Source organism: Trachypithecus francoisi, unplaced genomic scaffold (genome assembly GCF_009764315.1).
Source record: "Trachypithecus francoisi isolate TF-2019V2 unplaced genomic scaffold, Tfra_2.0 Lachesis_group0, whole genome shotgun sequence".
NCBI lineage: Eukaryota > Metazoa > Chordata > Mammalia > Primates > Cercopithecidae > Trachypithecus > Trachypithecus francoisi.
The window spans coordinates 118,437,070-118,454,944 of record NW_022681453.1 but is presented as its reverse complement, the minus strand read 5'-3'; the positions used below and the strand labels follow the sequence as shown (position 1 = coordinate 118,454,944).

Sequence of the window (17,875 nt, the reverse complement as noted above, 5' to 3'; positions counted from 1 at the left end):
GCATAAGCTCAGCATAAATGTTCAAATTCTATAAGTCACTTTTGTTAGAATCATCTAGTGCTGAGTTTAAAATCTTCTAAATATATATAACAAAACAATGTCTAGTGTATTGCTACTAAACATGTTTTTTAGTTTTGGTTACTTATCAGTAACTATTTGTAACAATAATGATCAGGTAGGTAATGATGCTAATAACAGTCCTAAGTTTTTACTGGAAAGAAAAGTGGAAGACTGAAGACCAGACTTGCAGCATCTTCATCACCTTATGGAGCTTAGAGTAATGTTCCTGCAGAGTTAGCTACCAGGATCTGTAATATAAACTCTTCATTCTAGTCCCAAAGTGAGGATTTCTTCTAATTTTTATAGTTTTGGCCTCAGGCTAAAAGAACGAAGTACTTGGCTGAAGTATTACTTTTTTTTTTTTTTTTAACAACATGTTCTTCCCAGCTCTCTCCCCAGCACAAACACAGCCCTTCTTTTCTGAAGATTTTATTTCCTTTATGTCCTTTGAGGATAAAACTATGCTTTGTGGTTTTTATACCATATTCACTTAGGATATTTAAGATATTTGAAAACAGAGTGAACTGTATATTTTCTCCCAATTCTTTCTCCATACAGTTCCTCCCTTCCCTGCTACTCAAAGCCTCAATGATAATGCTCGATGATAATATAAAGTAGTATCCACCACTATTTTGGCCCTTCTTTTTTTTTGAGACAGAGTCTCACTCAGTCTCCCAGGCTGGAGTGCAGTGACGTGATCTCGGCTCACTGCAACCTTCCACCTCTTAGGTTCAACTGATTCTCCTGCCTCAGCCTCCCAAGTAGCTGGGATTACAGGTATGTGCCACCACACCCAGTTAATGTTTGTATTTTTAGTAGAGATGGAGTTTCACCATGTTGGCCAGGCTGCTCTCCAATTCCTGGCCTCAGGTGATCTGGCCACCTTGGCCTCCCAAAGTGCTGGGATTACAGGCATGAGCCACTATGCCTGGCTTTTGCCCTTCTTTTGTTATACTCTCTATCAAAAATGGGAAACTTTTCAAAAGTGCTCCAAACTCTAACCCATGTTCTTGTAAACTTGGTATAAGAGGTGCTTATAGGACAAGTGAATTATCTGTTTCCTACAAAGTAGAGGAGGGAAATAATTTTTTAAAGAACCCAGTTTGGAAATAAATGTTTAGTAAATGACAGAAAGGCAGGAAGGTAAGAAACAGTGTAGAAAGAACACTGAAAAAGATGTTTCTGCCATCTTTGGTCAAACCCACATAGATCATTTATAGGTAAGTCTGTGGGCATATGCATAGGGGGTAAGAAATAGTAAGATCTGTGAAAATGGACTTACCATTTACACACACACACACACACACACAGACATGTTTTACCATTTACACATACACAGACTTACCATTTACACACACACACAGAGACACACACACACACAGACATGCATACATAAATTACCAAATATTTGCCCTTTGCTTTTCTTAATACTCAGTTAACCAAAATTATATTTTAAAAAAAAACCTTTCTAGTGTCATCCACTAATCTTTTCCATCCCCTTTTATCCTCCAAGTGAATTTCATTCACATAATTCCAAAGAGGTGAATCAATCTGGGTCCTGCTCTTGTTGAATCATTATTTCCAGCGTAGTTTAACAACTTCTATTTTTCAGTTTGTTCCAAGATTGAGACAAAAGCTCCGTACCAGAAGCAAAATAAAAGCCAAATTCCTACCCTTCTGCCTCATTTCATATTTTATTATACTATGTTTCCTAATAACACATTTTGTAAACATGGAAATGGAACACGTTCTGTGTAACAAAGGTAAGGCTATGCACATTTAATATTAAGTTGTGATCCTCAGAAGACATCCACTTCAGGCCACCTACAATTTACTTTTGTTCCTCTTTCCTCCATATAGGAAAAAAACAACTAGAAAAAAATCATAAAACTCAACTATATGCACTTTAAAGCCAATGATAACTCAAAGGGTTTTAATATCTACATCAGGGTCAGAACTGGCCTAAGCTGAAAACTGAGGATTGCTCACTGACGTACAGACGCGATATCCACAAATAAAAAAATATAGTAACAAGGGCAGACCATATGATTACAAGGTGCTACTAAAAAGCACATTAAAATCTAGCATTATTAAAGTACTATAAATGTTTGCTTATGACCAATGAAGCCCACAAACACTATGAAGAATATTTTATGTATTAATAACAATAAAAATTCTCAAAAAAACTGTTTTAAGTTTTTCTTGTTAATTCTGGGCTAGAGAAGACAATCTTTTCTTTTTCCCTCTTTCTTTCCTTCCTTCCTTCCTTTTTTTTTTTTTTGACAGAGTCTCACTCTGTTGCCCAGGCTGGAGTGCCGTGGCACAATCTTGGCTCACTGCAACCTCTGCCTCCCAAGTTCAAGCAATTCTCCTGCCTCAGCCCCCTGAATAGCTGGGACTACAGGTGCACGCCACCACACCAGGCTAATTTTTTTTTTTTTTTTTTTGTATTTTTAGTAGAGAGGTGGCTTTTACCATGTTGGCCAGGATGGTCTCGATCTCCTGACCTTGCGATCTGCCCACCTTGGCCTCCCAAAGTGCTGGGATTACAGGTGTGAGCCACCACGCCCGGCCCTTTTTTGTTGTTTTTTATTAAAGACATTTCAAAGAGCACATACGCATTGGTTAAATCTGAGAAGCATTTACAACATAGATTTAATTCCATTTTGAAAAAATCGACATATAACTATTGTACATATTTATGGGGAACATAGTGGTGTTTCAAAATGTATACTCTATTGTGATTATATCAGTTTAATTTGCATAATAATCATCTCAAATACTTATCATTTCTTTATATTGGGAACATTCAATATCTTCTTTCTAACTATTTAAAAATATACAATCTATTATTGTTAACCAGAATTATTCTACAGTGGTATAGAACGCTGGAACTTATTCCTCCTCTCTAGCTATAATACTGTATCCATTAATAAGCCTCTCCCTATCCCTTACCCCGTCCCCCATCCTTCCCAGCCTCTAGTATCCTCTGTTCTACTTTCTACTTCTATGAGATCAACTTTTTTTAGCTTCCACATATGAGTGAGAACATGTGGTGAGGAACAATTTCTACAGTTCGTTTTTGAAAAACATAATTATTTCAGTTAGGAAAACCTTATGCTCTATTTTCTTAGAAGAAAGATTTGCATCATTTTTGGTGCACTTTTAGTGAATTAAAGCCTTTATTTTTAACATATGAGTGTAACTTTGGAATGAAAAATCAGTAGACTCTTTCTAATCTAAACATGGTGTTTGTCAACAGTAGACATTCTGAAAGCACAGAGGAGGTGTTACCTTTACCAGCTTTTCCTCATGAGGAAAGATACAGGAGTATGCCCTTGAAGGATATACACCAGTTTTCTCTTCTGTTTTTCAAAATAGTTTAAAACACACGAGAACCCTGGTTCTCTAGTCCACACTATTTTCTTTGACTTCACCCTGCCTGCAGGACTGCAGGACTCTGTCCCAGCTCGGATGTTCCAGGATATGTCTCCCTCAGGAGCCTGCTCTTTGGGCAGCACAGGCTCCCACACTCATTTCCTCCAGCTGCCTCCAGGTGGCCCTGGGCCCCATGCCTTCTGCAGCTGCTGCAGTGATTCCTGCTGCTGCTTGTCCTTGGCAGATGGTCACAGTGTGGTCTAGCCCATTATCTTTGGACCCAGCTACTGGCCTTGACTTTCCTTCTGTGGGAGGATTTTTCTTACCCAGTGGACTCTCAGCTTCATGCAAATACAGCTGGCTGTAGAACCTCCTTAGTCTTGTCTAAATTTGCAATAGTTTAGCGTGACCTGGGGGCCCTCAGTTATGTAAAGATTGGGATTATCACTGTAAATCAGTCATCTACTACATTGTGCTTAGCAGTATTTGACACTGTAGAAAGATATAAGGAAGGAGGGAAGGAAGGATGGAAGGAAGGAAAGAAGGAAGGAAGGAAGGAAGGAAGAAGGAAGGAAGGAAAGAAGGAAGGAAGGAAGGAAGCAAGGAGGGACAGAGGGAGGGAGGGAGGGGGGACTACAAATGAAAATCCTAAAAGGCACATGTTTCCTGACTGTAAGAAGTTTATTATCTATTTGATTATAATCACTCATAGCTAATACTCTTCAAATTTTACAATCAGATGACTAAACCAGAGAGCATATCTAGAGGTCATCTTAAAAACTTTTGGTAAGCAGTCAATCAATAGTAGTCAGTCCAACCAGTAAGCTCCTGATAGACATCATTGCAAAAAACATTTTCTCCTTCCAGGATCAAATCCAAGTTCATGGTTTTAGCAAATGAAAGTAGAGGCCGGATGCGGTGGCTCAAGCCTGTAATCCCAGCACTTTGGGAGGCCGAGACGGGTGGATCACGAGGTCAGGAGATCGAAACCATCCCGGCTAACACGGTGAAACCCCGTCTGTACTAAAAAAATACAAAAAACTAGCCGGGCGAGGTGGCGGGCACCTTTAGTCCCAGCTACTCAGGAGGCTGAGGCAAGAGAATGGCCGGAACCCGGGAGGCGGAGCTTGCAGTGAGCTGAGACCCGGCCACTGCACTCCAGCCTGGGTGACAGAGCCAGACTCCGTTTCAAAAAAAAAAAAAAAAAGAAAGTAGAAAACCTCTTCTATCCATTGATCTCAAATCCAGTTTTGGCCTAGACTTCAGAACAAAACTTAGCTCTAACAATTTTTTTACAGTCCTTATGCAATATTTTTTCACAAATACTCTCACAGAGGAGGAAATTACAAGGTAGGGAAATTGCATAAGGTATCTACTCATTAGTAGATCTAAGTTGGGTCCAGAGTTATGTTTGAATTCCAAAATCACCATCAGCCATAGCATTGCCCCTCTGGCACTGGGGAATGTCTCCAAAATTCTCTGGGATGAGGCACCATTCTTTTCCTGCCTCTCCATCCTACACACCCAATGCAATTGGGCCAATAAGGGCACATACACACAAGTGATAAAACTTGTCATCTAGTCAGAGAATGGGGAGATACCACTTCTCTGTTCCAGGTATGACAGTCTCATTAATACTGCCTATCATCACAGCAACATTGTTGTCATGCTCTTAGATACCACTGAGCTTGCAGTGAGCTGAAGCTCTCAGGTCTTTTATTGTGTGAAGTCTTGTTAAACCAGCCATCTCCCCAATCCCATATATGTGAAGTTGATTTGTCAAACTTTACACTATTACTGTTTAAATTCTTGGTAATTTTAACCCACTCTCCAATTCAAGTTAAATCATTGTGAATCTTGATTTTGATATTTTCCCTTAGTTTTCATGTGCAAATTTAATAAGCACAACTTTAAAATTTCCATCTACATTATTAGATGAAGGTACACAGAGTCTTGTGGCAATTTACTGAAGACACAGCTCCACGCTAATATTCACACATTATAACAAGCAGTTTTTGGATATGCTTATTCAACCAATTTAGCTTTCACATAATAAAATAATCAGAAATCCCATGTATATGTATTCTTCTGATTCACCAGCTCAGTAGGTCTATCCAAATATCATATCAGGTTTGTTTATGATAACTCATTCCTAGAGAATTCTCGCTAGCTCATTGTGATTCTTTCTCATCTTAGAAAAATAATAACATTGTGATTCTTTCTCATCTTAGAAACATAATAACATTCATGAATAGTTTTCTGTTTATAAAAGTAATAAGTGTCTATTTGTAGAAATGTTTTGAAAACAAATGCATAAAGAAGAAAAGCCACACAGAATCTCACCTCCTATGACTGTAGGCATTTTGGTTCATTTCTTTTCAGCTTGTTTTTTATGTTCACTCCTCCCTACTCCATCCCTACCCTCGTGCCTTACACACATCTTATGAAATCCCCTCAACTGTTCACTCCGTGCCTGCCCTTCCCCCAGCTCAAACATTGAGAAGACATGAATACAACAAACCAGAAAAAAATGGTGAGAAATCTCGGAACTTTAAGGTCAAAAAAATGTAAGTCTAAAACAGAAATATTTGCATACATGTTTGTAAGAGTGACTATTCTTGAAACCAGATCAGAGGAAGTCAAGGAAACCAGATCAGAAGAAGTCAAGGAGTTATCACAGCCAGGAGCAGACCAAGATCAAGAGAACACAGCCTCAGCCAATGCAAGTTGTCATCTGCACCAGGGAGCCACGCAGGTACCCAGGTAGTCTTGCTGATGTCCAGTGGAAGCCACCAGCCAGTAGTGGCCAGTAAACTGTCTTGCATTATAACCTTCTGTGGCCAAGGCTTTGCCCTACTTGATACAGCCCTTTCTTCAATAGCCCCAAATAATATCATGGAAGAGATAACTCAACTTTATTATAAAGCCTTACCGACATTAAATGAATTTAAGACCCAAGTAAAATCATTGTGATCTCCCCTCCAACATATGTATTTTGGGGAGTCTCTATGTTTCTGTCAATCTGAGGCTCTGCCAAAGTAGCTGCCTTATCTCTGCCAGAAGGAGGTACTGCCACCACCCCCAGAAGTTGGAGACTACTGAATGCCTTCTTACCCACCCAGCCAAGGCTGCACTCCCAAAGATCAACCTCTCCCAATGCTTTGTCTTGATGCCTTCAGCCCACTTGGTGCAAGGCAGCTCTATGCCTGCTCAGACAGCATTTAGTTAGATTGCTCTTTTGATACCCATACAGCTTTAACTCCTCAGGCACACACACTTTTCCAGATCCACCAGAATGTGTTTCTTAAATCAGATGCCTGTGATCCTGGCAGTGCTCAGTGATGTGCCAGAGGGACTCAATGCCCCAGGACACCCACAGAGCATCTGTTGGAGCATCCATTTAATGTAAGGCTAGGAGAAGGAACTTTAGTTTTATATTAAAATAATTAATGAAGCACTGCGGATTAAAATGCAAAACATGAATTTAAAATGGAGATGAAATACAAAGCTTGAAAGCAACTTGATTGCCCCGCATTCTTAAATAACACACGTCTACCTCTAATACCACTTTGGGGTATGCGTTGACTGTCCTGGATCGTCTGAAGGACTTGGGATGAAACTTTTGAGATCCTTTTCCTGCTGTGCCTAAAACTGTTGCTAAGTTCAACGCAACTCACCAGTCTCCTATTTACTCTGTGACACCCAAGGGCCCCAGAGTCCTTCTCTGCAAGCCCCCTCCTGTTCCCTATGAGTATGCTGGACATATCTGTTGTACCTGAACCCAAATGTGGATATGGTGCAAATATTTTTCCTCGGAAGGCTTTTTATGTCAATCTAACTCCGTGGCCATAAAGGTGAGTGAAAGGGAAGGCTTTGCTTAGTTTTACACAGCAATTCTCAGGCCCAGGCCAATAAGTTTTGCATCTTGATTTTAGAATTTAAGTTTAAATTGTGATTACTTTTTTCACATTAGTAACTATCATTCAAAAATATTTTTTAATAAGTTTATAGTATTTTATTATTTCATTGTACAATAATGTAGGTAAACATGATTATAAGATTTTTATGTTATATCTATTTTTTGTGATTACAGATTATATTATAATTAATATTCTTAATTTTTAAAATAAATCCATAATTGTTACCTTGGGATAAAAATCCTACAATTGGGATTTCTAGGCTAAAGGGTAAGAAAAAAGTTTGAACGTATTGATATGTATTTGCCAAATTATCCTGAAAAATATTTAACTCTTCCCAACAACGAACATGTCTGCCTGCTTTCCCTCACTCCATGCTCACTAACAAAGGTCTTAAAAAAAAAGTCATTAAAAAAAAGGTCATTAAGAGCAAAAAAAAGTGTTTAGATTTAACACATTAAAACATGTTATTTTATTGTGCTCTATTTTTGTTTCTAAACTTCCTGTGAGGCACTTATTGATTTGTTCATTTGTCATTTGATTTTTTATTTTGCAAATTGGCTGCTTGTGCATCTCATTTTTGTTTGTTTTCTTTTATGTGTCTACAAATTACAAGCGAGCCTTTTTTTCAACAAGTTGAAAAATAATCTCTTTAGAGGCCAGATTTCCTGAAATCACTGAAGAGCCTTACTAATTCCCACATGACACTGAAAGAAACAACACAGGACTAATTTATGCCTTCCCTGGACTTCATATGAAATTCCCACTGTAGTAACTTCTCCAACAACATTGTGAAATCCAAGAAATCCTGGGGCTCTATGTGGCTTAGTTTACACAATCATAGTCAGAGTCACAGTGCAATGACCACAAGCGTCATTTGAAAAGATAATTTTTGATATTTACATAACATGATGACCATAAAGTGGGATCCAGTTCAGACTCCAAGTAACAAGGGGCTCAAGCCTTCTCCTGAAGCCACTCTGGATCCTCTTGGCCCCCACATTCTAGCACTTTCCCTCTATCCTATCCTTACGTACATTTTTCTTCCTCTCCTTTCCTCACTCTCCTAGATCTTTATCATGTAGATTAGCTCAGCATCTCTGCCTAAATCCTTTCCACCTTCATATTTGCCTCTCCTGCCCAGTTCCTTCCTCCTCATTCTTCTGAATTTGGATTAAAAACAACAAGCAAACAAAAGCAAGGAAGTTGAGGAACATTCTCAGCAGAGAGCACTACAACCTGCCAGCACCCACAGGCCTTTGATACCACCAGAAACCACAGTTTGTTCCTGCATGGAAATAACTCTACACAGCACCTCAGAGCTATTAACAATTCCTGCCAATTAACTCCCACCTTGCCCTACATCCTGGTCACTCTCAGCTTACTCCGCAGTACAGATGCACCAGTTACTCATCCTCGCATGTGCTGTGTATTTTGTCCCCTCTTACTCATCAGCTCCCATTGCTAACTTAGGTGGGAGCCTTACCTGTCGCGGTGGTTAATATTAGGTGTGAACTTGAGTGAATTGAAGGATGCCTAGGTTGCTGGTGAAGTACTGTTTCTGGGTGTGTCTGTGAGGGTGTTGCCAGAGGAGATTGCCATTTGAGCCAGAGGACTAGGAAAGGAAGACCCACCCTCAATGTGGGTGGGCACCATCCAATCGGCTGCCAGCGAGGCTAGAACAAAGCAGGTGGAAAAAGTGGGATGACCTTGCTTGCTGGGTCTTCTGGCTTCCTTCTTTTTCCCACGCTGGATTCTTCCTTCTGCTCCTCCTGCCCTTGGTTATCAAACTCCAGGTTCTTCGGCCTCTGGACTCTGGGACTTGTACCAGTGATTTGCTAGGGGCTCTCAGGCCTTCAGCCACAGACTGAAGTCTGCACTGTTGGCTTCCCTGGTTTGAGGCTTTCGAACTTGGACTGAGCTACTACCGGCTTCTTTCTTCCCTAGCTTGCAGACAGTCAACTGTGGGACTTTGCCTTGTTACCATGTGAGCCAATTCTCCCTAAAAAATACCCTGTCGTACATACTTATATCATATTAGTTCTGTCCCCCTGGAGAACCCCGACCAATACACTTCTGGAGCCTGTGTTCCTTTGTCCTCTAAACAAGCTTCTCATCCTGAACCTCTTGCAGAACAATACTATGTGGCTTGTGCTCCTGCAATGCTGCTCCACTCACTGCAGTCTGCCGGAAGCGTGCCATCGTGAGATAGCACAGTTCCTCAATCTTCAGCCCATCAAAGCTTACCCCTCCTTTTGCCAACAACACTTTGAGATGATTTCATCTTCAGTTGAAAAATGTTGCGACCTTTCTGTTTATGAGTTGGGCTTGCTTACGTGCAAAAGTTATAAAGGAAAAAAAAGCAGCACAATAAATATTTGTTAAATTTAAGGAAACATTATTGTATGGGTAAGTTACGGATATTCACACAATATATAAAAGAAAGTTACGCTGGTAAAGTGCCCATGAGGACAGTGAAGGGCATTCTCCAAAAATGTTAAGAATACGTTGGCTGGGGTGGGACCCAGATGTACGATACCAAGTGTAATTTATGTGCCAAGGCAGGACCCAGAGTGTGAAGAAGGTGGGATGCGAGGTTCCTCTGATGGATGAAGAGCAAAGACCTTTCACCTCCAGGATGAGTAGGCCTCTGAGAGCAGGCACTTTTGCCTGAGGTTTTTATGTCTTACTCTTTGAATATGTCCTTTTTTATGTCAGACTATGTCCAACTAAAGAATTAAAAACCTTAAGCAAGCAACCTTAAGCCCCCCAAGCTTCACTTTGAAGCTCCATGAGTTTTCCTGCTGCCTACTCATCTGTCGGTAAACCTAGCAAAGTTGGGCAAGTTGTTTTCTGTTTTTTGAGGGTTCCTTAACGCCACTACACAAAATGAACTACTTGTACTTCCCCATCTCCTTTTTTCTGTTTTTGGCGTAAATAGTGGTGGGGCCTTGTGTCTCTGCTTGTAGTTCCTAAGACGCTTTGAGAGGGAGTCTGGCTGGGAAAGAGGAACCAATATACACATTTCATAGAATGTGAAATTTCAGACCCAACACAACCACTCACTCTTCTATTCCCCACTATATGCCTGTTCTGGCTCATTATTCGTTATTTCAAACTGTGACCCAATATTTTAATCTTGCCTCTCCCTGTAGCCCCATGAAATTGCCTGTTTTGATTGTTCGCCTGTCTTTTGCTTTTGCTTCTGCCTTTGATGCTATCTCAAAGATCAAACTGGGTTTTCCAGCTCTGCAGTACTTGGAGCAGTGCTACTCCAGTCCTTGGATGGGCGAGTTCCCTGGACCCCTCTGAGAGCTCCTGCTTTATCATGAGGATACTGGAACAATACCATGTGGTCTGGAGGCAGTGAGAGAATACTCCTAAACTCACACTCCTATTTCCCAGTGACTACCCTTCTTTTCCTATGTAAAAAAACCCTGCGTCTTTGAGATTTTGCCACCTGACTGCACCACAATCTTGCCGATTCTCATTTTCAACTCTTGATATCCAGGTTAATATTCCACTTTGAGTATGGGCTTTAGGGCATGGTTTACAGTCTGACTCACAATGCCAATTCTCACGATTACCTTTAGTGCCTTCAGTGGCCTTGTGGATGATCCATTAAATGCCCCAGCCTCATAGTTCTTTGATTTCTTCAGCTCCAACCAGCTTAAAGCCCCACTTGATTCTAGACATTCATTCTCATAACTCAAGTTTTTCTGTGGCCAGCTGTGCTGGTTCAATTGCAATTTGATGCACTGCAAAAGGGCAAAAAGAAAGGAGTGACAATCACTGTTAGTGAAGGAAGCCAGAGGCTGCAGTCTGAGAAACAGCAGAGCCTCAAGTCTAGGGGATTAAGGGTAAAGGCAAGAGATAGACAGCTTAAACTAGGGAATGAGGTATGATCATGTTTTGTAAATCCAGGGTAGTAAGCTGCAGGACATTAGGATAGATGCATTCACATACACACATGCAACTTCAGAGACTTTATAGGCCCAGATTAAAGACAGCTCTCTTAAAGGATCAAGCTCGTATTCTGTAGCATGTATACAAGGCCGTTTGGTTACAGCTTTCCTCAACCTCAACCCGCAAGCTCCATGTCCTTTATAAATGTTGCTTTGATTCAATTGAAGTTCACTGATGTGCCATGCTACTTCTCAAGGTTGTTCTGTCTGCCTTCTCCCCATTCTCATTCCTAGCATTTCCATCAGCTAGTAAAGGTCTTTTCATCTGCACCTAAGCCCTGCCTACTTCCCCAGGTACAGATAGGCTCTCCCTTTCTGCCTTCCACAACACCTATTTCCTGTTTCCATCGCAGCATTAACTCCTAATGTAGCAAGGTAACTTTTCATGTTTTAATCTGGGTCCCCCACTAGAATGCAAGCTACTTGTGGGTTAGGGACTAGATTTTCTTATTATTGTGTTACCAAAATCATGCTCAGCATTTGGCATATGTTAGGTGTTCAATAAATTGTGGTTGAATAAAGTTCATTAGTACATATTATCTAGAGCCACATCTAAAGCTTTCTTTCTGAAACCCTGAAAACCAGATTGTGATTTCCAGTCTTCTGGTGATTCATCTTCTCTATGGCTCCTCAGATATTACCGAGCATGGGTTCTGCAAATGCATCTACAATATTTTTAGTGTCCTGGAATATCAAGCATCTGTGTTTGAAGAAGGGAATTTAAAGAAGCTAAGAGTTCTCTTCCTATCTGATTCTTCACTTATCTTAGACTTAACCCTTGTGGTTGTTCTCAATTGTTCAGCATAAAAATTATCCCCTTTGATAGGGACAATGCTAAAGTAACAGTTAAGTAATTTCTGCATTCCTTTTTCCTGGTCTGACCCAGCAATGGTTCCATCTCTTCTTCCTCTTTCTTGCTCCAACTATAGCTTTATGAAATAGTTTTAAAATGTGAACTTAGTATTTGTCATGAGTCTTTCGTTATTCCAGGCTTCCATCTTCCTAAAACAATTCTTACTCTTTGAATATGTCATTGCTTTTGGGTCCCCCTTTCCACTTGTGCTTCAGAGGGACAGGAAACTCTAAAAACGTCCCTTAAAGAGTCTCTCACTACACAATCATGTCAAAATTTCTTTGAATGTTTTTGTGAAATCTGCTTCTCTAATGTTTAGAGTTTGCATGTGAGTAGCCTCAGGGTTCCCATTTGAGGCTGTTGTAAATGTTAAGATAAAAATACACACTTTCTGCCAAGATTCTCCTTATTGCTATCTCACCAACCAGTTCTTCCTCGCGGGTCCAAATTAAATCCTCAATAGCAGATTTCTTCATTGCAAGTTACGAACAATGCAAATCAAGAATTCGTTAGACACATCCCTTTTACCAGAGTGAGACTTGTGGAGAATGTTGTCACTCTGTCTTCCTGGTGGGCCACAGTTCAGACATTATCCAGAGTCTCCAGCAGGCCAGGTTAATTTATAACTTATTCCTAAGACAATTACTTCTCCTTTATCTTTCTCTCCTTTTACCCTCCTCCACTCCCTTTGGTTCATGTTTCTTGATTAGAGAGTGGAAGATTGAGCCTTATTGTTCGCTATCTTTCTTTCAACAGATTTAACTCATTCACTGTTGTCTTCAATATTTATATACAAAATTTTGGTGATACATACGTAATTTGTGTAAGACTACAAATTATCATTGCTTATTATCTATCTGCTCTAATTGGTGAACAGTTGAATCATATGGAGAAAAACTCCAAGGACAAAAATGAAAGAAAATAAATGAGTATATTCCTCACTTACATCTGTTGAACCGAATTACATTTCAACATTCATTATGACAGTCCATCTCACTTAAGTGTTAGCTTAACAGATTTTTTTAAGTTCTAGATTTGTTAACAAATTTATGAGAAAAAATTCTTCATCTGTACATATTATACATTAATATCAAATCAATCTATTTTCATAGGTTTCAAGTCTATAGGAATTATTCCATTACAGACAAGAGAATAGAATTTATGGAAGATACTCTCTGATTAGAATTTATTTCTGTTTGTGATGTGTAAAATCAGAATTTCTAGAAGCAAATATTAAACTGTACAACTAAACAACAACAACAAAAAACTAGTCTCACAATTCCCTGCAGAGTAGAAAGCATTAAATTTTTACTTATTTTTGTTTTAAAAATAAGAAATTAAGTTAATAAAATATTTGGATGAACACAGACACCCTCCCTTAAGTTTTTCTTGCTGAAGTAAAAATAATAAAATAACGTAAGAAAAACAATATGGTAACCAAATATCAGGAAATAACTTCAAAAGATGCATAAAAAATATTGTGGAAGAATTTAAGGAACAAGTGTTAGGACAAACTACACAACGTGGGATGCTTGCTATATAGCACTGGAGGAAAAAATGGATGTTTCTATAATGTCTTGGCTTATGCTAGATTTTGCTTTAATTATATATTAGAAGTAATTTCTATGTTTTATTTAAGCAGTGGCGATCAGCAGAAGGCATACTGCATCCTTGGGACATTTTGGAAATAGGGACACATCTTTGATCAACACAGTGACTGGGAGGCACTTACTGGCATTTAGTGGGTAGAGGCCAAGGATGCTAGAAGTCCTTGTAGGCATGGGATAGTATTATACATTGAGGGACTGTCCCTTGTCCTGCAAATTTCCAATGGTCTTACTGGACATTCAAGTAACTGAAAAACCTGCTAATTCTCTGAGCCCATATCTCACTCTGTTTTATATATAAACATTCAATATATTGTTTGCACTCTTTTCATATACACTACATTTTGGCGGAATGTAACTAGTGTAAAATGGAGGAGAAAATGTACTTGGTTTGGAACTTTGCTGATAGTTGCTCACCACCAAGTCTTGCTTATTTAATAATCATGAACTGATTGTTCATAACTCGCTTGGCAGCAAAACTAGATCTGAATCGATTTGAGGCTATTTGGAAAGTTATATCACTGACAGTAATAATTTTATCAGGCCACAGTTTTAACTGTCTCATTCAAATATCCATATAAAGAAATGATGTTGACTCACTCTATTCAAAATATGGACCTTGGACCAGAGCATTGGAATTACTCTGAACTTGCTAGAAATGTCCCACCCTAGACCAGTGAATCAGAATCCATATTTTTGCAAGATCCACAGGTGACTTTTATATACATAAAAATTTGAGAAGCAATAATGTAGACAATAATTAGATGAAAATTCTTATACTTCCTTATTTTTTGAGACGATCTGGATCTGTCACCCATTCTGGAGTGCAGTGGTGTGATCTAGGCTCACTGCAGCCTCCGCCTCCTTTGTTCAAGCGATTCTCCCACCTCAGCCTCCCAAGTAGCTGGGATTACAGGTGGACATCACCAAACCCGGCTGATTTTTATGTTTTTAGTAAAGATGGGGTTTCACCATGTTGGCCAGCCTGGTCTCGAACTCTTGGCCTCAAGTGATCCACCTGTCTTGGCCTCCCAAAGTTCTGGGATTACAGGCATGAGCCACCATGCCTGGACCCTGTTTTACTTCTTAAATAAAATATATTCGTCATAGATAGCACAAATATCTGACCCCTTTATTAATTCTCTTCAAGAATTTAACGTATTAGGAGACATTCTATTTTATTACAATTTACTTTCTCTTATTTATCTTTTATTTATTGTCAGTGTATTTTATGTATTTTTGAAATTAGGAATTAATTTAATTTCAAGATGACAAAGAGGACAATGCAAAAATAAAAAGGTGTGTTGTTCCTATAAGGCTGAGAGCAACTGAGCAAAAAAGAATTATGTATTGAAGAAGAAAAATACATTTCCAATGCATATGATTTCCACTATAAAAACAATGTTTTATGGAAAAAAACTGTCTCAGTGTACCAATGGAACAATTGCTTTGACTGGAATAAAACTTAAATTCTAGGATAAGGATACAGAGATAGCTCCAAAAATAAATTTATTCACTGCTTTTAATAAAAACGCAAAATGTTCTTGTAGCAAAGAAGTTGAAGCTAGAAGGGCAAAAATTTGCTATAAGATTTTGTTGATATATTTGATGGTTAATTTTATGTCAACTTGACTGGGCTAGGGGATGCCCAGATAGCTGATAAAACACTATTTTTGGATATGTTCGTGAGGGTGTTTCTGGGAGAGATTAGCATTTGAATCCATAGATTGAGTAAAGAAGACCACCCTTGCCGATTTGGTTGAGCATCATACAATCCATTGAGCTCCCCAAAAGAACAAAAAGGCAGAGGAAGCACGAATTGACTCTCTTTGAGCTGGGACATTCATCTCCCGCCTTAGGACATCTGCACTCTTTGTTCTCAGGCCTTGGAACTTGGACTGCGACATACCCCATTAGCTCCACCTGGTTCTTCAGTCTTCAAGCTTGGACAGGAATGGTATCACCAGTTTTCTTGGGCCTCCAGCTTACAGATTGGGGACTGTGGGACTTCTTAGTCTCCATAATTGTGCAAACCAATTCCTAATGTAAATTTCTATTTTATATATCTCTCTTTATATCCTATTGGTTCTGTTTATCTGGAGAACCCTGACTAACACATATTGATAATATTATCAAAGACAGGCATTTGTAGTAAACTGTTCACTGTTCTCTGCAGAGATGATGAGTGATTATGAAAACATTCTGTATCATGGATAAGAACACTGATTATATCATGGCAGAGTATGTTTCACAGTTGTCAAATTTATTTTCTTATTCTTATTTTCTAAAAACACTAGTGCTTTACCTTCTGTCTTTTCTATGATAACAAGTATCTGTCAATTCTATGGTAGTAAAGCAGAATTTTTAAAAGAAATTAGCATTGTCCCTTCAAAATAAAAGTGTCACTTTAATAACAAATTAGAGAGTTTCCACTTTTGAAGGCAACTTAGGCTATGGTGACAGCATTCTGAAAGCAGGCCTTTTGCAGTGCTTCCTTCTTAACCGATGGACTTCTGAAAACACGTATCATCTACAAAACTCCTCATATCTGCTCACTTTAAAAAGCTTGGAAATAGACATTTCTAATTCAGTTTAAAAATCTTCCCAACAATGACTCTCAAGTGGGTTTTGAATCTACTTGTTATATGCAATTGTTAAAAAGAGAAAAATGCAACGCCTCTGATTAGTTGACAAAAAATATTGATCTCTAAGACACTGGATGAATTGGTTGTGGTAGAAAAGTCTTCTTAAAGAGTTCTTGCTTGTCTGCAGAGTTTCCTCAATTCTGTTTTAATTCAGGTCCATGATCACTAATTCATAATTCTAAAATCCAAAATTTCTGAAAACCAAAAGTTTTATATGTGACTCACTTGGCAGCAAAACCTGATCTGAATTGATTTGAAGCTATTTACAGTCTATTTTTCCATGCAATATGCCTATTCACATCTTTTGCTGTAGATATATAAGGGTGTTTAACTATGGGGTGCAGCCCCAGACCTCATCAGAGGTATTACATAATATATGCTATACGAATTGTATATAATTTCTGAAATCCATAGAATTCTGAATATGATAAATTCATCTGATCCTAGGAGTTTTGGAGCTCGCAGAGTTGTGCAAGTACCAGCACTGAATAGGAGATGAGTAAAAAATTGCAGTGTTCCTGACATCCAAGGGTCTTTTCCAGTGTATTTTAATGTTAAGGGTCTATAATTCTGAAATTTGTTCCCTGATTTTTTGTTGTTATAAGGATAGAAGAATCACATTTTTGGGCAGAGGTTCTGTAATTCAGGGTCAGCAAGTCAACTAACAGATTGTTCCACATATACATATTTTTTCCTACAGAGGAGTTCTAATTCCCAGGAACGCCCTGAGCGCAACTGAAGCTGAGACGTTTCTGAGAAATTCTTTCGCTTTATGTGGGGTGTGGGGTAAGGGTGTCTTCACTGGCCTTGCAAACTAGCCTAAGGCATGAGTTTAAAAGTGCACCTTTAAGGCAACAGATTGTACAATGTGAAAAACGATACCAGCAATGGTTTAGTGTGACTGTCCACAGGATGACTTTTCTACTGGAAAATGAAGAATGATGCAGGAAGATGAAAATGTTTTCCAAACTCCTTGGCTATCAGCAAATGTTTGCCAAGAAAACATTTCCATAATTCTCCGGAGGTTCCAAGTGATTAGAAAGCACACAGGCAGGGATCCAATCAACTCTCACCCTGGGAGGTTTTACCATTCTTACAACCATTAAACAACATTTATAACAAGTCTTTCTTTTTCTATTCTTTTATTTTAAAGAAAACATTTGCTCAGAAAAAAACAATACTAAAATTTATATGGAACTACAAAAGACCCAGAATAGCTAAAGGTATCCTAAGCACAGAGAACAAAACTGGAGGAATTACATTACCTTACTTCAAATTATACTGTGAGCCATAGTAACCAAAACAGCATGGTAGTGGCATAAAAGCAGACACACAGACTAATGGAACTGAATAGAGAACCCAGAAACAAATTCACACATCTACAGTGAATTCGTGATTTACGAAGGTGCCAAGAATATCGACTGAAGAAAAGACAGTCTCTTTAATAAGT

General features: G+C 38.9%; 1 protein-coding gene across 1 annotated transcript in view; it reads right to left on the bottom strand.

Annotated features, from left to right (window-relative positions):
* The window catches only part of TMEM212 (transmembrane protein 212), a 31,925-nt gene extending 22,368 nt beyond the window's left edge, over positions 1 to 9,557 (bottom strand). The window contains 1 exon segment of the mRNA XM_033202009.1: positions 9,497 to 9,557. Within this exon segment, the coding sequence (XP_033057900.1) occupies positions 9,497 to 9,557 (61 nt within the window).
* Positions 9,558 to 17,875: the final 8,318 nt, after the last annotated feature.